The 22,469-nt window shown below is 50.9% G+C and overlaps 8 protein-coding genes across 8 annotated transcripts; 5 read left to right on the plus strand and 3 right to left on the minus strand.

Annotated features, from left to right (window-relative positions):
* Positions 1–2,432: 2,432 nt before the first annotated feature.
* Positions 2,433–3,404, plus strand: BCR38DRAFT_55890 (uncharacterized protein). The gene is made up of 2 exons (XM_040865472.1): positions 2,433–2,657; positions 2,724–3,404. Coding segments are annotated over exons 1-2 (549 nt in total). The 5' UTR covers positions 2,433–2,656; the 3' UTR covers positions 3,272–3,404.
* A 288-nt stretch (positions 3,405–3,692) lies between these two features.
* On the plus strand, positions 3,693–5,211 carry BCR38DRAFT_412381 (uncharacterized protein; the record flags this gene model as incomplete). Its single annotated transcript, XM_040858685.1, has 4 exons — positions 3,693–4,245; positions 4,324–4,642; positions 4,894–4,964; positions 5,072–5,211. 4 exons carry the CDS (start codon positions 3,693–3,695, stop codon positions 5,209–5,211), a joined length of 1,083 nt encoding a protein of 360 aa, XP_040712628.1.
* A 1,238-nt stretch (positions 5,212–6,449) lies between these two features.
* On the minus strand, positions 6,450–9,564 carry BCR38DRAFT_350647 (uncharacterized protein; the record flags this gene model as incomplete). The annotated part of the gene is made up of 2 exons (XM_040856585.1): positions 6,450–7,952; positions 8,011–9,564. The coding sequence occupies 2 exons, from the start codon at positions 9,562–9,564 to the stop codon at positions 6,450–6,452; spliced, it is 3,057 nt and encodes a 1,018-aa protein (XP_040712629.1).
* A 241-nt stretch (positions 9,565–9,805) lies between these two features.
* BCR38DRAFT_55914 (uncharacterized protein) lies at positions 9,806–10,983 on the minus strand. The gene has a single exon (XM_040865474.1). The coding sequence runs from the start codon at positions 10,778–10,780 to the stop codon at positions 10,238–10,240; it is 543 nt and encodes a 180-aa protein (XP_040712630.1). The 5' UTR covers positions 10,781–10,983; the 3' UTR covers positions 9,806–10,237.
* BCR38DRAFT_488380 (uncharacterized protein) lies at positions 10,806–11,171 on the plus strand (the record flags this gene model as incomplete). Its single annotated transcript, XM_040864264.1, has 1 exon — positions 10,806–11,171. One exon carries the CDS (start codon positions 10,806–10,808, stop codon positions 11,169–11,171), a length of 366 nt encoding a protein of 121 aa, XP_040712631.1.
* Positions 11,172–12,336: 1,165 nt separating this feature from the next.
* BCR38DRAFT_55911 (uncharacterized protein) lies at positions 12,337–13,287 on the minus strand. The gene has a single exon (XM_040865473.1). The coding sequence runs from the start codon at positions 13,175–13,177 to the stop codon at positions 12,578–12,580; it is 600 nt and encodes a 199-aa protein (XP_040712632.1). The 5' UTR covers positions 13,178–13,287; the 3' UTR covers positions 12,337–12,577.
* A 7,336-nt stretch (positions 13,288–20,623) lies between these two features.
* Positions 20,624–21,475, plus strand: BCR38DRAFT_412384 (uncharacterized protein; the record flags this gene model as incomplete). Its single annotated transcript, XM_040858686.1, has 3 exons — positions 20,624–20,627; positions 20,764–21,118; positions 21,175–21,475. The coding sequence occupies 3 exons, from the start codon at positions 20,624–20,626 to the stop codon at positions 21,473–21,475; spliced, it is 660 nt and encodes a 219-aa protein (XP_040712633.1).
* A 61-nt stretch (positions 21,476–21,536) lies between these two features.
* Positions 21,537–22,055, plus strand: BCR38DRAFT_55962 (uncharacterized protein). Its single transcript, XM_040865475.1, has one exon. It carries the CDS (start codon positions 21,677–21,679, stop codon positions 22,004–22,006), a length of 330 nt encoding a protein of 109 aa, XP_040712634.1. The 5' UTR covers positions 21,537–21,676; the 3' UTR covers positions 22,007–22,055.
* Positions 22,056–22,469: the final 414 nt, after the last annotated feature.

Raw genomic sequence — 22,469 nt, forward strand, 5'->3', positions numbered from 1 at the left:
TGGCGAATACCTGACCGATCAGAATCAAACCAAATTCCGCTCAAGGTCATGATGATGAGTGGTAGCACCGGGGTTATCTCATCATTGCAACGCAATGGTTCCATGGGTACTCGTATCACAAGCAACCATTTTCTTCCCTCGAGTCAAAGTGTACTCAGAGGTATGTTTTGGGCCTTTTAAAGTCATGCCCAGGACGACAGGCGGGAAGAGATGCTATTTGGCTAGAGACTTGTTAGCAACAGAAGGGTGAATGAATGCGGATCGACTTACTCTATGACGCGTCAAGACCCTGAGGAACATTCTTCCCGAAAATCACTTGCTCAAACAGGAAATCAATGTGACGACGTCGCCACTCCTATGCAAGATTTTCTTCGATACACACCCGTTATTATCATCGAAAATGGAGCGCTGCCGAACGCAGAAGTCCTCGAGACCGTGTACCTGTTACGTAGTGTCAGTTTGCGTTCATGGAAGCCAGGCATAGAAATGTTGAAAGGGTCCGTACACGGCGAAAAGGCGCCATCTATCCATGGCAACAAAAAGCCATCTACTGCGGAGACTTAGATTCATGCAGACCGTAATGTCATGACATCTATGCCGCCAATGTTGCCTCTACAAGCAACGCCGCGGGCCTTTTCAAGTCTTGCCCAGGACACCGTCGTGCCAGGATTCGATCCAGAAAGCCATGGCTCTTCGACAGGCCTTTTGCTACCATGTCATGCCCAGGACGTCATGTCGGGAATCAAACCATGTAATTCACGACGCCGAGGGCCTTTTACCGTCCTGCCCAGGACGATGTCTCGTCAAGGTTGGTCAATGCTCAGCAGCAGGTTGAGTCGACCGAGCGAGGTGGTCAATGTTTAGAGGCTAGCTGCAAAATCCGAGGGAGGCGCCGTCAACGAGATACAGAGTGGTTGAACGGCTAGCTCGTATCAACAGTCTGCTTATTCATTAGCTTCAAAACACGGCGTGCAGACAGGTGGTGGCAAACTGACCGTCGGCGACTTCGACCTCCCAGATCCATCATCTCGAGACTACAAGGAAGTATTGCTTATTCTCCGATGTCGCCTTGGTAGCCCATGATACGACGAGAGAGCGGTATATTCGTGGTCAGAGCCTGACCGCTCGGCTGGTTGACTTTGACGCCTTGCATTTCAGCCAAAAGCCATGTTGTCGCGCAATGTCCGGCCGATTGTGTAGAAGTAACCGTAGGCCTTTGGAAGGCAAGAGCGTGGGCTCAAATACCATGGTGTCTGAAGATGAAAGGACCTCGCGGGGAGCTTCGGTGAGAAATGGCAAGAAATAAGAGTAGTCTGTCCATATTAGGGCACGGCATATTAACTCAATGAGCGAAATGTTCAGGCTGATTTCCCATAGATGCGGCTGCATATACTATCGGCGGTCGCTCGACGACCACCAGAAAGTATCATTATGGTTGCCGTGAGATATTTGAACGTTTGATGCGGACACCATAGATAAAGTGCATTGTAGTTCGTTGAAGAAGAGGCGTTCATCCGATACGAGAGGCTCCATAGCGGGGGATGGGTCGAAGATGACACAAGATTAGGGACGAGTTCATCAAACGTTGGGGATCTATCTATCGGACCATAGTTCCTCCATTACTGCAGATGTTTACAGTGCCAAGTTATTAATTGCACGGTGATTTCCACTTCCATCGATGTCCGCTGTCCATTTTTTGCTATGAGGCTCCACTTCGACAATGCCCACTTCAAGTTTTCTCAATTCGATCTACCAAAACTTCTTCTTACCTTCACCAAACTTTGATCGTTCAACGCTGTCTCCAACTGGATCGCAAGACTTGAACCAAAGCCGCGATGGCAAGCTCCGCGCATGCGGTGATGGCCTTGGGGTGCCGATAGTTGTGGGGCAGCCAGCTTCCACTGCATATACGTAAGTTACTTTCTCCTAATGTTCTCTATCCTAGAGCCTCACTTTCTATGATGATTCTCGTAAGAGGCTGTTTATGACTTCGTGGGTTTCCACAAGCTTGATTATTCTCTCACCATTGTTCTATCTATATTCCTGACAAAGATATCACTCTTTAATTGGTTACGCCCTCAACGACGTCGTTCACTGCTAACGTCAATAGGTTTTGCTAGGTTGAGCGGAACTATAAAGGCCGCTCTGATCACGATAACTTTTTGCTGATTGCCTATCAAGGTGGCAGGCAGGCTCAAGTAATTCATATGGTAACGTGCATTGATGACAGGCCAAAGGGATACGAAATCAACGCCATGCTCATGTGTAGAATCACCAATTCATTCATACCTATCTGCCATACTGGAATATCGAGCTAACCCACTTTATTTCGCCCTTACTGCGTTGTGCACGTGTTATCCGCTTGACAGGCTTTTATATTTCTCATGCGGTACGCAGTCCCTGTCGAGGGTTGGTAGCACTCATTTCTCGTACTCTCTTAACAGACGTTGACACTCGAGTGCCCAGGCGCCTGTACGGCACCTGATGTTTTAACTACCCAGTTGCCAGATCTTAACGGGAGAAAGCGCGGCTTCTCGATTTGAATCCAATCCAAGGCCGTGGAGGACTGTCTGAAGCAAGATGTCTGAGAAATGTGATGAATAGAAACTGATAGCCATTTCCATTGCGAGCCTGGTGGCAAGAGCAGCCGCCATTCAGTAAGAACCGATCCGAGCGTGGTCAATGCTATAGTAGTAATACTGAAAACAATTGCACCTTCATAGTGCTGCTTAATCTTGAGCATCGAGCTGGCCTCCCGGAGATCCGGGTCCGGTCCCGACGTCATTGGACCAGAGTGGAGACCAGCCCGCATAGGATGTTCGCATGCGGCTACAAAATATTCGTCTCATTGATAACACATCGTGGGATCATTCATCCCCAATCAGCCTCAACGAACATGTCACTTACCATGAGCATTCAATGGCAGCGCGCGCGATGTCGGCTCAAGCTTCGCCTGCGAGTGGGGTCTCCAGCAGCGGGAACCACCTTGATGGTCCCTTTCACCACAAAGAATCCTGAGAATATTATCTCAGGAATTGAAGGCAGGCCGACGAATTTGCGGATTCATTCAATTTATGTCTCTATCGCTTCACCTTCATACATCATTCCGCCAGATTGCAGAACTACTCAAAATGACCTCAATGGGTCAGTTATCCCATCACATTTGGCGCTGCTGAACACATTCATCTTCATCTCCTCGCCGTCGATCCCAGAAATCTTCCATGGAGTAAGCAACTTATCCGGGAAGGCAGTCCCGTTCCTTTTGACGTGATATGCGACAGCGGGGTACATCAGTTTTGTTAGCCATCAAGGTTGTGACGTCCATTTGTCAATTCGTTGCGACTGCCATCAAGGTGCACACAATTCACATGAGCCCGATTGAACGAACGCCTGTCTTGTCGAGTTGCAATGTCCGCTTTCAGCAAACTTCAACTTCGTTCACAAAACAATAGAACAGCATTATTTGCTTCGGGCTCTTATTCGGTTGTTTGACTACTTCGACTATTGCCACTACCACTACTACTATTGTCGCAACCATGGAGCTGCCTACGGAATTGGTCTTGGAAATGGTCGAGCATATGGACATTGCCACGATTAAGAGTTTCATGAGTACGAATAAGGTGCGAAATAACCTGTCTCCCCGCAGCTTTGAACCAAATCTGACAACTTCCAAACAGACAATCCATTCCATTATGCAATTCCACGAGCAATCTATCTGCAAGGCGCGCCGCTCGACGTTCTTCCTCCCGCCCCCCGGAAACGTTCTCTCCTCTTCGGGCCCAGAACGCCGCATCATCGCGGCCAACACCTTCCCTTGTATCGCCGAGCTAGAGCAACGCGAACGCCGCATCGAATTCATCCTGCGCAGCGATTTCATCGAGGTATCGGGACCTCCCGGCATTGGGACGCTGACCGTCCGACAACAAGAGCGCCTCGTCTCCCTGCTTAGACGCGCCCTGTATCACTGCGACCGCATCGCCGACATCGCCGCCAATGTCCCCCAGGCGGAGATGCCGGAGCAGTACTACGACTTGATCAGCTGCAGCGTCTGGGAAGTGGGCACGGGTTTGCCGACCACGTTGCGCAACTTCGACCCTTTTACCAATATCCGCGCGCGAGAGCCACAGATCGAGTACATCAAGTCGCTCTCGCTGGAGGATCTCGTGGGACTGTTCTATACCTTCAGCGTTGCGGGTATGGGATTCTTGCGCGCGCGCCAGTATGACACATCGGACCCTGAAGTTTGTAGGTTACTCCCCGAACCCCTGAACCCTTTTGTCACCCCCGTTTTCCCCCCCTAGTGACTAACAGAATAACTAAAAGTCGAGAAAATCACCGTCTTCGAGGAATCCTTACTACGGCACGGCACTTGGTTCCTCTGGTCGCTGCAGAACAACGGAAAGGGCGGCATTGGTGTCGACACGACCAATATCACCACTGCCACCACGACCACGGCGGGCAAGGACGGCAAGGAGAGCGCGAACTACATGGTGATGCAGGAAATCGCCGGGCATATGCTCTCAGCCGGCCTGGTGGAGCTGCGAGATTGGGAGACCGGAAAGAACAGGAACGGGCCTAGGGGGCTGCGGATGAGCGTCTTGACGGCTGCCGAGGAGAAGATGGTGGGCGAGAGGAAGGAGAGGTATGTTGCGAGTGAGCTGTTTGGTCTCGTTCAGAAGATGATTGTGGGATGAGTGGCGGCTCGGCTGGCTTGGGTTAGGCTGGCCATGGTTAGGTGCACTTGATCGACCGATTCATAGTGGGTGGCGTTTCGGTGGGGGTCGGTTGCATGGTAGGAGTTTTGGTGTGCATTTACGAGAGGCATTTTTAATTTCCCACACGTCTTGCGGCGGCTGGTGTGTAGTTACGATTGCAGCGAAGTTAAATGAGTAGTTCTTCTCACGATACAATCACAATACCGTTTGATTCATCTCGTGGTTTCTACGAAGGAATCTGCTGGCGATGTAAGTTTTACAGGCACAGGTTTGACTCAAAATGTAGCAAATCTGCCGATTCCCTGATCACGCGGCGGAATTTCTTGTCTAAGTAAATACCTTGATAAGATATACAGCCCCACTATATCATGGAGTTTGCGAAATGAATTATACAAATGTCATCGAGCCTCCAAACAAGCCCTCCTCTCCAATGGACTCCCTGCAGTTGCAATCATGCGACAGGAAGGGCTCAACTCTTTCACTCAGGCAGTCTTGAAGCTTCGTGCAGGTTCATTCCCGAACTCGACCATGACTTCAACCCAGAGTGGCGACTATTGCCTTGGCATCAACGTGAGAGGTGCATCACCGACATCTGCGTCATCAACCCAGATGGGGGATTCCCCTATATTCATCATGGGAGTACCGTCGGTAAATTCGACAAAAGTAATCGAAAACTGGTGTTTCTGTAATCTTAGCCTTGATGTAGTGAACAGTGAAATTCTCGAGTCCAAGGGAGTTAAGTCAGCGCTCATAATAACGGCCGACTTCAAGGAAGTCTTGTCAAACCGACGGTCTCAGATCTCGGGTGGACTGAATGGATGGATCTCATTCGGCCCCCCCTTGTTTAGATAACTTTTCGCCGAGATCTGGCGGATTTGAACCGTCAAAGACCTGAGGCTATCCCGACCACGACCAGCCTTCTCGACTCATACGTAAATGACGAACATGAGAGAGTGGTCGAAAGGATTGTGCGTGATGAATTCGGCCCCGGTGTGGAGATGATTTATTCTATTGACGTGCTCCCCTAAGTGGGCGAGTATGAGAGGACAGTCACTTCAGCGACCAACGCTGTGTTGAAGCCGATTGTGAAGCGGTATATAGAAGGTTTGAAGAGCGAGTTTAATTGGTATTGTCTGATAGCAAGACGACCCGGATCTTTCAAGAAGGGCGAGGATTCAGAGGTAGATTATCTGTCCAATCAATTCGACTGCGTCCAGGTGCTTCCGGGCGATGACTCGGCGACCTGCTTACTCGACCGGCGGAGGAGGTGGCATTGGGTGGAGCATCGAAAAGAATCACGGTTCCGGGGGCGGTGGAGAACTATGGTGTGTTGGTAGACCCTGTGACTTTTGAGGTGAAAGGGGAGGAGACGGAGGCATCGAGGCGGGAGATGAGCGACTGGTATAGGCAGAGGAGGGAGGAGGAGGGGGGTTGGGAGTTGGAGTAGAATTCGGGGGTTGAACCGGCAGTGTGATTGTAGTGGAGTGGCTGTGGCAATCTTTTCGGATCTAGTGCATGATAATCCACACATCTCCCCAGTGTTTGAGCTTTCTGTGCAGGCATAAATCGTACTGTCTTCCAATTGAATTCTATCTACTCTGTTGCTCTTGATCGTGGGCTCTGTGGACGACTGTAACAAGTCAAATTCAAAACATGTAACTCCCCATAACCTCGTCTAAGATATCAGCTCTTAATATCCCCTCTCTTTGAATCTCATACCCCAGATCCCCATCCCTATTCACTCACATCAAACTCATCGATAACACTAACCGGCTTCACAAACTTCCCCATGGGCTTATACGTGAATCGGTCGTCCATGCCGAACCCTTTCGGTCCTCCAATCTCGATTCCCCTCTCCGAAGTCCAACGGTCACTCGCTGTGATGCCGAGCACGACGACCAGCAGGCCGTACCTGTACTCAGGAGTTCCGATAGCCTCCCCATTCTGGGCGTCGATGATGCTGATGAGGTCCGGGACCACAGCCAGTACTTCCTCCTCCTTTTCCACTTCCTTGCCGTCCTGATCTTTCGATTTGCTGAACTTGATAGCAGCAATATTCTCGTTCTTGAACGGAATATTAATTAAACCCTTGAACTGCTTCGCTTCCCCTCCCCCTTGCCCTTCCGCAGCAGCCAATTCTTTCACCCTCTCCGGATTCACAGTATCATCCACCACATCCGCCCCTTCAATAATACACTCACCATATATATGCCCAGCCCTCAACTCCCTCTTCACGCCCACGATCTTCCCCTTCCACAACACCCTCCCCCCGATTCCCTGGCCTCCACACTCATCCAAAATCACCTCTGCAACCCTATCCACACAGTTTTCTTTTCTAGCCCTCGCCACTGCCCTCCCAATCCGCCACGACTGCGAAACCGTATGCTCCACCGCCCATCTCCTACACTCCGCCCCCGTGACGGGCGGTTCCGCCGCTGCAACACTAGATCCCATCTGCGACAGCGCTGCGCGCAAAATCCGCTCTACATGCGCGTCCGATTTCGCTGACGGCATGATGAGCGTATTCCCGTTCCCGTCCGTCATGGCGATAGGTGCCCAGATGGGACTGCGCTCGTTGAATACTACTGGGGTAGTCTGCCATTTGGTCGGGAACGCCCTTCCCATCCAGTCGCCGTCCACGCAGGGAAGGTCCATGTTGAGGCTTGCGCCCAACGTCATGCCCTGCAGCCCGTTGCCGCCGCCGATTTCCATGGCGATCATGTGGGTTGCTTTTTGGGGGCAGACTTTGTAGAGCTCGATTTGCGATTCCATCATGGCGTCGCCGGCGAGCTTTTCGATTCCTACGGTGGGAGAGCCGGCGCCGCCGCCACAGCCAACTTGGGCGTCGTCGGGCAGGTCGTCGGGGCTGACGACCCGGACTATGGCGCCGAGGCGCATGAGCCGCCGCAGGTTGAGCTCGTGCGCGTAAGGGGAGCCGCCGCCGCCGGTGCCGAGGATGTAGCAACCGATGGAGATCCAGGAAAGATCGGTTTCGTTGACGTACCAGACTCGGTTCTTGACGGTGGGTTTGTATGTTGCGATGTCGATTTCTTCCTTGGGTTCGGATTTGGTTTTCTTGGTTGACTTCTCTTCGGCAGCTGATTTTTTGTACTCGTCCATCTGGTCTGCCGAGTCAGGGGAAGAAGAACCGGCATCTGCCGCGGTCTCTAGGTCAGTTCGTGAGTAGTCACACTCTCCTGCGGCTCTGACGATGAAGCGCGTTTTGTTGGCGATATACTGTGCAAAATTCCGTCAGTAAAATGGTATCAGTATTCCAGATGGAGTAAGAACTTACCGCCAGGGGCAGGTTCTCCATCTCAACAATCTTAACACTCTCCCGTAGAGCCCCGGCTGTTACCGTCCTCTCAATCGCATCCTGACAAACCTCATCCAAGATCTGCTGTGTGGTCCTGGATTCCGTCGACCTGACCGTATCGACAACAGCACTGACTCTGGCAATGGCAGCCCCAACCGCATTTGCGACCTCTGCATACTTTGGTTTGAGCACTTTGCTCGCCCCTTTCAGCTGATCCGGTGCGATGATGGCGCCACCACCAACAAGCAACACTGGCAAGTCTTCAGGCGAAGTCTTCATCGTATCGATGATCTTCTCCAGCTTCTTCGTCACCACAGCCCTGAACTTCTTGATCCCCTCCTCACTCAGCGCGCCCTTGACCAACTCCGCGTCACCAACCTTAATATTCGGATTCGCCAATGCCGTACAGTCCGTCGCAGTCAGTACCTTGCCCCCAAACACCCTTGCCTCCTCCGTAAGCTTATACCCAACACTATCCGGCCCGACCGTCATCACCTCTTCATCCCGCACAACCGAGCCGCCCCCAAGCCCGATACTCTTAATATCCGGACACGAAAAGTTCATCCTCACCCCGGCCAAATCGCTATATGCCGCCTGCTGCCTCGGAAACCCATTCGCAAGCAATAACCCGACATCCGTCGTCGTGCCCCCCACATCCACCACCATCATGGCATCCTCGAGCCCGTCGTTGCTCCCGACCAAAAAAGCCGCCCCCCTCATACTGTTCGTCGGCCCGCTCGAGAACGTCCTAATCGGTAATCTGGCCGCCATATCCCCCGACAAAATGGTCCCGTCGTTCTGCGTGATGAACACAGGACAATGCAAACCCAAAGCCTTGATAGGCTCCTGAAACGACCGTATCGTCTTCCTCGCAAACGGCAAAATCGATGCGTTCAAGATCGCCGCGTTTTCCCGTTCCAGAAACCCCAAGTTGGCTACTTCCTTCGACAGCACGACGTCGCACCCGGGGATCTCGGCGTGGATTATATCCGCCGCGCGCTCTTCCTGTCGCTCGACCGTGTCGATCGGACTGAAAATACCGACGACAACTACGGACTTGATGCCCCTTTCCTTGATCTTGGCACACTCGGCTTTGATTTCCTCGACGTCGATATCCGAAATCAAATGCCCATCCACCTCAAGCCCGCCCTTGATAAGCGCATAGTACCCGAGAATCAACTCGCGCATGTCGTCGGGCCAGTCTATGCACGGCGTGGCGTGCTTAGCGAAGGGCCCGACGAGGCGGAGCACGGCGACTTTGGACAACCTGTTCGCATCCCGTTCGACGACGGCGTTGACGAAGTGCGTCGTGCCGATAGTGACGCTGGCTACTTGGTCCGGGCTGATGTTCGCCGTTTTGAACATAGTGGTGATGGTGCTGTTAATACCCAGGCTGGGGTTCGTCGTCGTGGGAGATTTGTGAGAGGCCATGATGCCCTTGTCTGGGTCTGAGGCCCGCGTCGGGTCCAGGACCACGCCATCGGTATTGGTTCCGCCAACGTCTACTCCGATTCTGAGTGTTTTCTTTGACATGTTGAGTTCTATGGCGACTGAATGATTGTTTTTGTTTTGGAACTATGTTGTCAGTTACCTTGAAGAGCAGCCCATAATGGTATAAGTGTAGTGGAGCTCTTATAGGTAGGTGGTCGAACAACCCAACTGGTAGGAAGCTAGAACAAGATCTCGGATAAGCAAGTACAACCGAAAAGAGGCACAGCTAGCAGCGTGTGATTGATGCAAGTCTAAAACACGTCTTTCCTCTTGAGCAGGCCAGGTCAATCAATCACAATCACGCCGCGACATGCAGCGTAAGTACTAATATCCCCGGAGCCGACCGTGCCGACGTCGGAACACCGTCATAAGCCCCTGCCCGTGTTGGAACCATTATTATCATGGGAGATGCGATTGATAAGATAATGCCGCACCTCTCATCCATGTCGATGTGCAATCGTCATTCGCCACCGGCGCGATACGAATGTCGAATTACAGGAGAGAGCAGGAGAGCAGTTGATGCATCAACCCTCTTCAACCAGTCAAGAGGCATCAAGTGACACCCGGGGTACCCCCGTTCGCTCAACGGCCGATGGCACCCTTCATTATCGGCCCAGTCTGAAGTCACGTACAGGAACGGTAGTCTGGTCTTGGTTCACCGGATGTAACAACCCAAGGATCCCAAACATCATGTTGGAGATAACTGCCAAGAAGGCTATCTTGATGATGTGATAGTTAATAGTTCGGGAACTGCCGTCATCATCTGTCTGCCAGCCCGGACGAGGTTTCCCGAGCTACCGTAACTTCTGGCCTCAGACTCTTCGACATGTTCATGGACAAGATCCGCCTCCACAGCGATCACAGCGATGAGACCCAGCATGAGCAGACCGGTCGGACCGCTGGAGCGATGGATCTCATTCCTCTTCCCCCGCACCGCCGGACGTGGGGTACATTCGTCCCAGTGTAACCCGAGAAGGGTCGAATTCAGCTCTGGACGCGGACTCATGATGCCGCCTTGCTGGTGAATGGGATGGTTTGACTGCTTCGGCTTCTGGACAACCCCCTCGTTGAACATCTCCAACTGGCAGACGCCAAAGTCGTTCTTCGGTAGGTCACCACCATGTTGCATCATTATAAACGCATGATCCCTGACGGCAAGCACAGTCCAAGGCCTCTCCGTTGGCCAATCTATGGCTATAATCATCGTCGCTTCTTCTGCCTCGTCGCCTGATGTGGACTGAAAATGACATATCTTCATCGTTCATAGCCGCTACACTTGGAGCATGCACGGGAGTTACACAACCCTACTGCAGCGTATCCCGCTCAACTTCATCTCGAACGGCGGCCGCTTGATTGTCGTCTGCCCTCTGGCCCCCCTACGCGAAAATGACCAATTTCCTCCCCTCCAGCATGCCGACGACGGCAACGAACTTGTAGGCTTCATCGTCTTCTGGGTCTTATTGGCCCTCTTTTTATGGATCTGGCCTGCGAAGTTCAAGTTGCCGTTTCTAGTTACGTCCGTCAACTGCGGCTGTAGCATGCTCGCCATGATGGACTGGGCTTTGACTACGGCCAAGGGGGCCGGCCCGCTTCTGACACTGGCCAAACTCTGCCAGAAGGATCGCCCTGGAACGTTTCTTGGCTCATGATGGCTGGTGCAATCAGATGATGGGCGGCATCGCTGCTGAGATTACAAGTGGTTCGGACTTCTCACGCTACTCCGAAGAGTGGAAATCCTACGTCATCGGCAGCTCGAGCAGGCGTCTTCTTCTTCGCCTTCGGTTTTGCCCTGACAAACGTGTTCGAAAACGTATGCTACAATGTGGGGACGGTATCGACCTAGCGGGTCTGTGGCCACATTGTATGATCATGCGGCAGGGAGCCATCATTACCTTCGTCGCAGCCTGGATCGTTCAGCCATGGCGACTCCTCAAGCACGCTGCCACCTTCATCCCAGTTCCTAGGCTCGTTCAGCGTGTTCTTGGCCCTAATCATTGACATGATGGCGACGGCCTACTGCCTCCTCCGAAAGCGCAAAATTGGTCCGTCCCACCGCTATCGTACGCACGACACGACGTACTGGTATTAGCATGGGATGAACTGGCGGGCTATATCCGCGTGGCTCGCCGGCTGGGCTCCTTCCATTGGCGGCTTGGCCATCCCTGTCCGTGGCGATGTAAATGCTCCGAGAGCTTGCAGGACTTGTACTTCATGGCTTTCTTCATCGGTAAATATTGCCATCTCCGTAGGCTTCTGAGCAAATGTGGCGTACTGACTTGCATCCCGCATTTCAGGCTTCTTCATCAGCGCCATTATTTTCTATTCATTGAACTTGCTTTTCCCTCCCCGATGGACTGGGTGGCTTCTACGAAGCCGACCTCTATGGAGCTCTCACCGACAGAGAAGCTGAAGAAATTGGCGTTACGCCCACCGCCGTGCTGCTGTCCAATGAAGATAGCAGGATGCCTTCCGTGCCGGATGAGTTCTATGAGGAGAAGCGGTAATCCCGTGCGTAGAAAATGTCTCCATGTCCTTTGGGTTATTTGTGAGCGCTTGTGGTTGCTAGTTCAGTAACCACAACAACGGCATGTACCGTCTTATTTGTAATGCAAGGATCGTGGATCATTTCCTCGTGGGGATCTTTTCTTGGAAAACTGCAACAAAGCAGCTGCATGAGCCGTAAAGTCGGTACTGCTGAACATGAAAACCAAGTTCCTCACTACTCCTACTGTTGTCCCCAGACAGTCGCCCTGATCTTAGCCACCACGAGCTCACGGCATCAGTACAAACTATTGAAGCCGGTCAAATAGACATCGATGGACGTTGATACCAGCTCACATGTCTCTGCCACATGATCTGTCAGTAACGGTTCGAAGCGCCTCGGAGCCGGTATTTGTCATCCAGCTTTCACGCGGCTTGACTCGCACAATGTGAGACACGAAAAAGAGGAATGGAGGAAACTGATACCGACCACATCATTGTCCTGCAGTCGCCAATGGCATTGTGCAACTCTCACGTCGGCCCGAGGCCAGTACGAGTCGTATCAGCTCCTTCCCTAGTGGGCAAGCAGACATGAGGATCCCGAGTACAACAGACAGAGATTTTCCCAGAAAAGCAATCGTTGCCGCGCCGATGGGATATTCTGCATTCCGCTGTCTTCAGAAACGAGTCTAGCGTTCGATGGTGGCTGGTCCCTGTACAAGAAGGCTGGAAAAGATCGGTCGATCAAGACGAAAGTGACGACCGCCATGGCCTGACGTCTGCATAAGGCCATGCTTATTATCCGCGAGGAGCCGTGATTTGTCGCATCGTAATCCATCCACGTGGAAAGACAACGGTCTTGTTTACGAGAGAGTATAACACGCGATGGGGCGCCGATGGAAGTACATCTAGAACTTCGAGAAGCCCAGCTTGTAGAACTGAGGCTCACGAAACCAGCCCGTAATCTCAAACCAAAACGTGCTGGAGAGCCACACGGTCGTACTGAGTGACTGAATGGGCGATCATCAACATCCGCCATTGCCGCCATGGCCGCCATGAGGCATGGTTGATAACAACCTTGAGGCAATGGTCTCAACAGCCGTGGAACTGGCTGATCGAACATTAGTGGGGCCAGATTGAAGAAAGAAGGTACGTCTAGATGCACCCAATACATAGCAAAAGAAAATACGTTTGTCCCGGTGGTATTGTCAGAGTTAGATGGCACCTCTGTGATTCGCTCGCTCTCGTATGCGCCTTTTCTTTTCAAACCATCACACAATATCTCAGGCTGCCACGCGTGCAAACATCATTGTCGATGCGCAACACTGCCGCTATTGTTCAGCTGGATGGCTTCTCCTTGCAGTACATCGAAGCACAAACTCGGCGCTTATTCTTTACCGGCGGAAAGGTTCAGTGGCTGAAGGAATCCAATCAGGGGCAGGTAGTTGAGATGCAGTAAGATGCAGTGTGATGTGTTGCGAAAGAGGAGAATCGACGATCTGAAAGCTAGGTGATTTGTGATAGACTGATTTGACAGGTAAAATATCGAGCGTACGTATGCACGCGTACGGCACTGTGCATTCGAGATTCGGCGGACCCTGGCAAGTTGCTGAAGTGTCGTGCCGTCCATAGCGGTGACGGCATCTTACCATACAAAAATCGTCGGTAACACAAGTTGTTTCCAGGCTGCTTGAAAGGGCCAGAGAACGCAGATCGCTACTACCGCCTGGAGAAGGTATCTTCCAGAAAAAAACAAATGATGTCCTCGTCGAACCAACGGAAAAAATGTGTCCAATCCCAGCTGGAGCTGTCAGGTCGATTCGCTGCAGCCACCCGTCTGGGCAAGCCCCTAAAAAGCAACCCACGCCTTGAGAACACCGTCTGAGCGATTTGGGCTCCATCGTTCAACGTCGTTAGTCCCGGAATCCATATTTCCCGCCATCTCTCCTTCGCTTGATACCTCCAGACAGTGACTGTGTGGCATTCCTCCGCAGTAACCCGCAAGGGTAGCAGTTGATCCGATTCTGAGACATAGGATGAACTGTGGCCCTACCAAGAACGACGTCTTTATCCGAATCCAGTCCAATGTACGTTCTTGCAGGATGACTTGCCTAGTGGGCCGCAAATGGATTATATTGGAGGACGTAGTTGACACGGGATTGGCAACTTGCTTGGTCTGTTATCAGTCGGAGCCCGAACGTCGTTTGTAGACCCATCAGCGTTGATACACCCTTGGGCCCTATCCGTTTCTTCGATAAAAGGTGGCGTTAGGTAAGTGCGCCCCTTTTCAAACCACAAGGATATGGGTAGTTGGAAATCGCCGGACTAAAGGCATTGTTACTTACGAGATTGATCATAGCAGCCACTCGTGTTACGAAACCAAGTCCTCCACTATGCGCCAAATATGTCCTATGCTAGATTTGGCCGCGTACTCGGCAGGATCTGAAGCCCATCGCGCGGCCGGTGAGTTGAGAATGCGCAAATGTGTGCAATTATTAGGTTGCCCACACCCGAAAATGTCTCCCCGAGTCTTCCCAAGTCTCCCTAAGTCTCCCTAAGTCTCCCTAAGTCTCCCAGAGTCTCCCTAAGTCCACCCCAGTCTCCCTAAGTCTCCCGTACCATGCGTGAAACCGCCAATATAGAATACCGGGATGTTTTTTGCTCCAATACGTTTGTCTGCAGCATCGCCAACCTGTTACAGCTCAATGTTGTCAGCCCTAGATGAGCTATTGATGTGAAAGAACCTCGAGAGCTTGACGAGTATATAAGGATGCTTGTTTCTTCCTCATCATCAATGTCCAACTCTAACTCCATCATCACCCAACAACACCTTCTAAACCAAAGAAGTTCATACATTGACGTCTTTCACATTCTCTGGCAATTCTGAGTCTTCAGACGACACGTTAGACTCCCCCATTGCTCGCATCTCACGGCTCCAAACCCCCTCCCCCTCCCAAATCAGTATAGGTCGTCAAGAGAATCTCTATTCCACGATGTCTTCTTACCAAGCCACCAAGTCTTCTTCAAGCAAGAAGACCAGTCAGGGCACTGGCAGCCACGGTGGGTGACTACCATGCCTTGAGCCGAAGCATTCTGACGCTAACAAAGAGAAAGGCCAATCAACTCATGCCAATGCTAACGCCCAGTCGCAACAAACGGCGGCATGGATGCAGAATCAGTTGCAGAACGGCCCCTGGGACGCCGTTGGCGAAGTTCCCTATGAACAAGGCTGGCAGTACTATACTGAGGTCCAGTATGCCCAGTCCATTGCCGCTACTCAGGGCTCGGCCAAGAAGTCTAAGAGCCACAAGCATAAGTCGAGCAAGAAATAGAGTGGTCGAGTGTCGACGCTGAAAAATGTGTAGGACAGTACGGGTGGTTGGCCTATCTGTTGGAAACATAGTGCGGACACTAGGTAGTCGCACCGAGGATGGCTGTGTAGCAGGCGCTATTTTCTTGTTTCGTGTACACCATACCTTAGTGTTAGTTTTTCTTGGTCCTGTTCACTCGTGGTTGTTCAATTCGAAGCTTCGTCAATTTGAGTTCCATGATGCTGTGCTTGAGTGACGGATTGCGCCTTCTTGCAACGATGAAAATACGCAAGGATCAAGACGGAAGTGGTGAAGAAGCATTTGTGAACTACCAACTAACCCCATGGAAAGTGTGATTGTGAACTTGAGATGACAAGTTGGAGATACTTCGGTCAATGAAACGGGTTTGTGAGTGCTTCATTTGACGGTTTGAAGATGCTGACGTTGAGTTGAGGTATCACCAGAACTGTGGAGATCAATTAAATGGGCTCAGCCCACTTGACCCCACTCCTCAACACGTCCCGTCCAACTGAATTCCTTTACAATAACTTAATATGGAGGATGCCCCTAGGAAAGCCCTTCCGCGGGTTTTAATAGCAATCTGCTAAATCGTCTGTAAGCATTCTCCAAGTGCTCGCGGAACTATGACCGCCTAGCTCGCTGGCGTATTAGTATTAGAGGTGTAGCTAGTCGATTCGAATACTCGCCTTTAGTAGTTAAGACTAACACTAAGCGCCTATAACTAACTGGATTGTTCGCCTCACACTACCGTAGCGGCCGTCCTATGGTCATAACCGTACAGGAGGCTCGATATATTGCAGAACGATGAGAAATACCCCGGGATTAGCTAGACAGCATTGTTGAAAACGGTACAGACGAAGTAGGCTATGTCCCATACCGTAACACTATTGAGGCTGCCTTGAAGTAATAAAACCAGTTCTTTTGGAAGTTCCTACACCGAATTCAATTACCCTCGGGGCTCCGAGTGGATGAGTGAGGAAAAGGAGGTCCCGGCTGCCCTCCTCGGCCACTGGAGGAAGAGATGGCTCACCGGAGCAGAGCATCACGATCGCCAGCGACGCGCTATCGCTGAGGAACCGGAGGGCCCTTCGATGCAGATACCGAAAGGGGGCAGGTATTTCGGCCTGAACCGACTGGAGGCGTCTACGCTGTGCCAGATCAGGACGGAAAAAATAGGACTAGCAGCCTTCTTATTCAAGACAGGGGCTTTTGGCGTGTACTCGCCGCTATGCCGCTGTGGCGACGCCCCTGAGACGGCAGAGCACGTAATCCTCTTTTGCGGGCTGTTGGAAGGACCGAGGGAACGATTACGGGCCGCTATCGCACCACGGCCACTATACTCTCGCAGAGACCTCGCAACGGCAACAGGAGAACCAGTAGTTAGTGGGACTATTGTAAGGTGGCTGCTAGGGACGGGTCGGACAGCTTCAAGGCCCAGATAGCATCGATCTTCTCAGGGGGGACTTTGTTGGTAGGTTGAGAACCAACGTAGTATGGTAGTGGACGTAACGCAGTCGCCAATAGGGCGAACCGACGACGCAGCGTATGTATTTAGTCCAGCCATTAGGGCACGGTTTGACATACGGGAGTACTAGTAGAGGTACCGGGGGCTTCGAGCCTACGGCGTATTTAATAATAATAATAATAACAATTACCCCTGAGAGCCATAGGCTAATAGACAATATATCACCGCTTTTGGAAGGCCAGAGTGGTAGAATTCACTAAAGTACGTGCGAATAATACCGCAGGGTGGGATTTAGCGACCTTCAGTTAACTTCTACTAAACTAATAGAGTATCTTTAGCGACGACTGTACGGTCTAAAACGCGACGGATTTTAGTGCCAGCCAGGTCTAGCGATTACCAAATAAGCTATTTAACAAAAGAGTAAATTATATTAAGTACGGTAAGCATGCTATCGCTATGATTATCTGAGGTATTACCTACAACTAATCTATACGGCCACTACTTTCTGCTGATAAGACAACGCTAGAATATATACTTCTTAGGGTTTATAATAGTGGCTAGAAGCCTACGGCATATATACTATCGATTAGCCCGCTGATATGTGGCCCCATGGGGGGTTGCCCTATAGCTAGAGATAAGATAGATAAGAGCTATAAAAAAGCTCTGCCAGGCCAGAATAGCTGACTTGGCCATCCTTTCCCAATACAACAATTCACACCCCATATGCACTCGCATCACCCGCTTAAAGTCCTGATTGGTCTTGAATCGAGAAGATGTGGCGCTATGAACCATACTACATTTTGAGATAACGCGATCGACGAAACCCAAACGATGTAAGTATGGTAACACTAGTTAATGGTAAAGAGCTCTCCAAAATTTAGCATTTCTGTGATTGCTTCAGTATGATGAAAAAGGCTTGTTGGTCAACTGCAGTGTCAAGCACGCACTTCTCGTTCGATATACGCCGCTTATTCCGCTTATTGAAAAATTAATGCTTGATTGGCAAGTTGGGTCTATTACCACACTCGGATTGACCGAGCTGGCAGTGCCAGATCACCAGGGGTACATGTCGATCTTTGCTCAGGTACAATCAGCCCCAAGTTCCGCTAGTGGCCAACTTTGGTTGGCCACGTTGGGCAAGTTTGTGTTACCCCCGAGTTACTGTGAACAGGGCCATATTCTCTTACTTCACATGATCTGCTGACTCAGAATGAAAAGGAAACTTACTGCTCATGATCGATCATATGAAGAACGATTCCAAAGCTCACAAAGGAACACCCCGGTAACCATACTCGGCCGGGCATGATCATTTCTAAGGAGACTGGAAGCTGCTGTTCATCACATCGCAAGGCCTTCTGGAGTCTCGATACCCAGCAGTTGAAAAAAATGCAGAAGAACAAGTCAATTTACAACGCTCCTATATATGCTGAACTTGGAAAGTTACGAGACAGTTTCGAGTCGGAGTTTGCAGTTATTTGGGAGCATAGAGGCGTTCACAGAACCCCACGAGCGAGACGGAAAAAGGCATCACTTGACTAAAACTTCAGCTCACAGATGTCATTGGTATTTTGGCAGATCGAATGCGTTCACGCAAATCATGGACTGGGGAGGATGAACACAGGCCATCATGTGACCTCCAAAAGTCAGTAACATATCCACAAGGCTGAAAGTTCGGATAGTTATAAGCAGTGGCGGCATGAGACAATTGTTAAGCCACGCAGGGATTGAGTCTCCGCGTGGATCAGTGGCATAGAACGAAGAAGAAATTCTGGCTGAATTTTAGGTATTGCCTGTTCCTGGTGCTCCCGCTTTAATTTATGGTCGGAGCGTATCATCAGTGTGTGTGCCCCACCCCCCTTACCTGAGCAAAATGCTACTTACATACTTATACACTGGAGATGCTGTCACTGACAAGATTTCAGTATCCGCCCTCCCAGGAGAAAGGAAGGAGCGAGCTTACCCTGTTGCCAGCCCCTGAGCGTTGTCTGTGCGTTAGTGCTATTCCGGGAACGCGGGCTCGGGAGCTAACGCAAAATGGCGGGCGAGCATTTGATCTGCCTTGCCTGGTTCCATCTTGATGAGATCTGCCGTCACGTCGGACATCGGGTTCGACGACAGCCAGAATTGTGATTGCTGCAATTCCTACTGCATTTATTGGGATCAAGGATTTGCCAAAGCACGCTTTCTCCACCTCGTTTTTGGAATCCGCGGGGTTCTTCGGAGAGTTGTACAGCAGCAGATAAATCACATTTGCGCGACGCGGGAGCTGACAGTTTGGTTACCGCCGGAGGGAGAAACCTGCTGTATGACGTCAATTCTGGTTGGTGGAAATTGGGGCTGACGAGGAGGGTCGCTTGCTGAAGACTTGTACCCTGGCGGCTAATGAGCTCAACTGTGTTGAGCATGCCACGCCGAGTCCACGAAGTGACGAAGTGATTATTTAAATAATCATCATGCTCTTCATCCAAGAATGGGTCGTCGAAGTTGATAAGCGTACTACTTCGAAGAAATTCTCAGCATTAAAGATGCGAACAGAGCCATTGATGCAACTCTGCAGCTATTTGACGGAGTCTTCGTGACTGACAAGCTGTGACCTGACTCCTGGACACTGCAACAGCTTCTAACCCCATTTCGGCCAAGAAGAACAACTATTAAGCTCATGAAGGAGTGCTCACTTATTGGTCACAAGAGCCGGTGAACATGAAGAGCCTGCTGAATTGACTTTGGGGGTTGCTGCTTCCATTGGCGTGACTGATCGAGAAACTGCTCAGGTGGCTTGCACCAGCCACACAGCCAGACTTTCCAAAACAATCAGCCTCCATCGCAATAAACATAGGATTCAAGGTTCGCTCCGCAACTCTACACAGCCAGCAATAAACCCGCTTCCCTGCCTCTGCCTCCCTGCCCCTGGCCTTTCCCCAGGTGGATCCATAACATGTGGTGCCTCTGATCCCAGCGTCAATATTTGCCAGCCAAGTCGGCTTTCACTGGCCGAAAGTCACACCCATCAGTCCACGCGCATTCAAGGCCTGTTTCTTCCTTCCCAGTGTCCGATCGGTCAGTTTCTGATCCGTCTTTCCCTCATCATCAGCTTCATCCTCTTCGTCGCCGCTGTTGGCTCTCAATAATTCACGCTCGTTTCACCCCTGACGCAGCACGGTTGTGAACTGTTTTGACGAGCGTTTGCAGTGTCGCAGTATCAGACAGAGCCACGCCAGGACAATTTCCCCTCGTTACAGATGTAACTCGCTTTCCCGACGAATCCGGAGCTGCAGAAACAGCTACGACCTTCACCTCAAGCACGCGAGTTTTCAGGTTCCATCGACCCCTCGGAATAACTACAACGTCAACCACGCGACACGTACGACACGACACCACCGACCGACGTTCTACCAGCATTGTCGACATCGACATCGACATCTTGCGAATAACCTCATTATCAATTCCACCGTCTTTCCCAGCCGAGTGCAGCCCATCTGTTGGAGAACTAGCTCGGTAACGCAGCCCGATCGCCTATTGAGCATTGATCGACCCAAGTGCCACCTTCACAGGGGCTGAGGCCTCATCTTCAGTGACACAACCGTCAAAAAAACCAAAAAAAAACCAAAAAAAACTAGCCGTCGCGCACTCAGACACCGTCAGTCGTGGCGCAGTCACTCACAATCACGCCTTCAATTGCAGACCTCCAGCTCAATCGATACGAATATTTTCACCACTTCCACTCGAGTCAGGTCGATCATCCTAACGACTTCCTCCATCCTCTTTTTCGCCATCGACACTCCCAACTCCATAGTTCTCCATAACCAAAACTAGATCCAATATAATGGGTACGACTTCCCCATTCCTTGTCATCCAATCAACGGCGATCTCGAGATATTCACAATTATGGGGTTCGGACGAACGCCTGTCGAGCTTTCGTCAATCTTCATGGTCGGCTGAGTTTGAGCTAACATGATCATATAGCCTTACCAGTGACAACGGTCGTGCCTTTCACGGCGCTGCCGTCATGTGCGACACTATGCGGCCCACTCTACGATGCAAACGGCGCCTGTGTGCCGCCGGTAGCTGCCACTACTGACGAGGAAACATACGACACGTGCTTCTGTAGCTACAACAAATTACAGCCGTTCTTGTCCGGCACATCGGGTGTGTGTGACGCTGCATGTCCAGGGGATGCAGGTGGTCTATCGAGCATTCAGGGCTGGTTCACGAGTTTCTGTTCTGGTAGAGTTCAAGTGGCCACGACGACGGGCACTTCATCAAGCAGCACGAGCACGAGTGGTAGCAACTCCAGTAATGACTCAGGTGGCGGTGATTGGTGAGTCGTCCGGCCGCTATGCCTCTTGTCGAATCCCATCTAACTTGACTTTGTAGGTTGTCAACGCATTGGAAATGGGTCATCATGATTGTCATCGTCGTAGTCGGTATTGCAGGAATATGGATCGGAGCCTGCATCTGGCGCCGCAAGTACCTTAAGAAGAAAGACCGGATGTACGAGCTCGGTAAGGGTCTACCGAGCACCGTTGCCGTCAACACGGAAGGAAACCTTGTTGGACCTGGAGTGAAGAGGGGAGCTGGACAACCTGGCATGTTCATGTCAGGCCACACCGACGGCGCTTACACCGAGAAGCCAAAGAAGTCACGCAAGAAGTGGAACGTCTCTCAGCGAACATGATCAGCATCTGCGATAGCCCTCCTTCGACTACCAGTGTCACGCAATACTCGAAACTTCTTTCCGAAGCACATACTTGTCCAACCAATAGCGGTGCCCCTGCTATCCGCGCACATATTCTTACCGAATAATCTCTGAACCGGCATATCATCATTCTTGGCGTTTTTGGTTGTCAGGCCAAGGGTAGGCCATGCTCGATTTACCATGGATGGGATGTTTCCCACCAGTTTTGTTTGTTTTTGTTTTGTTTTATTGGAAACGGAGTTACGGTTTTCGGCCTTGGTTAAGGTAATAAAGGATCCGAATTGGATGGTGGGAAGGAACATATGTCGGTATTCACTGGCTTACAAAGAAAAGAAGAAAAGGGGTCTGGGACTAGGTGGTACAGCATCATCATCATGGTCCAAAGTCGCGAATCCTTTGACCGACTTTGAGATATGGCTCCCAAGTCCAAGTGTTAGACGGAACCACTGGGGAAGGGAGTCTTCTCTATGCCCTAAAAAGCGACAGGGCCAATTGAGAATAGTTCTATAATTTTATTCAGATGTTCTCATTGTGGGGAAGTGTGAATAGTGAAGTCCGTAGGTCTGTGAGTCCGAAGATCTCGTTTGAAAGCTACAGCTACTTAAACATTCACCATCCGTGGAGGAGACTTCTTTCAAGGTCATATTGTGATGCAAGAACTGAGGAAGTTACATGCAGGTTTGCGGACAGGACATGTCCCTGACGTTCATGGCGTCTTGTGATGCCTAGAATAGGAGCAACTCAAATACTATGTACGGACATTTCTATCATTTGAAAGCCACTCGCCTTCAGTGTCATGTTCGCTTGATACGCCTCTAAATGATCCTCTGTGCACCTCGTCAAGTAAACAAATACAACTGATGCACATCCTCCCACTGTCTAATTGAAATATTTATGAAACCTCATCTACTGCTTGGGCGTAATCTCGTGAACTGTTTTTCATAACTATATAACCCCAATGCAGGAACGAAAA

This window comes from Pseudomassariella vexata (assembly GCF_002105095.1).
Source record: "Pseudomassariella vexata strain CBS 129021 chromosome Unknown BCR38scaffold_12, whole genome shotgun sequence".
Taxonomy (NCBI): Eukaryota; Fungi; Ascomycota; class Sordariomycetes; order Amphisphaeriales; family Pseudomassariaceae; genus Pseudomassariella; species Pseudomassariella vexata.

Coding starts and splice junctions, on each gene's coding strand:
- BCR38DRAFT_55914 (XM_040865474.1), bottom strand. CDS start 10,780: ATGAAGATATGTCATTTTCAGTCCACATCAGGCGACGAGGCAGAAGAA.
- BCR38DRAFT_55911 (XM_040865473.1), bottom strand. CDS start 13,177: ATGTATTGGGTGCATCTAGACGTACCTTCTTTCTTCAATCTGGCCCCA.
- BCR38DRAFT_55962 (XM_040865475.1), top strand. CDS start 21,677: ATGGATGGGATGTTTCCCACCAGTTTTGTTTGTTTTTGTTTTGTTTTA.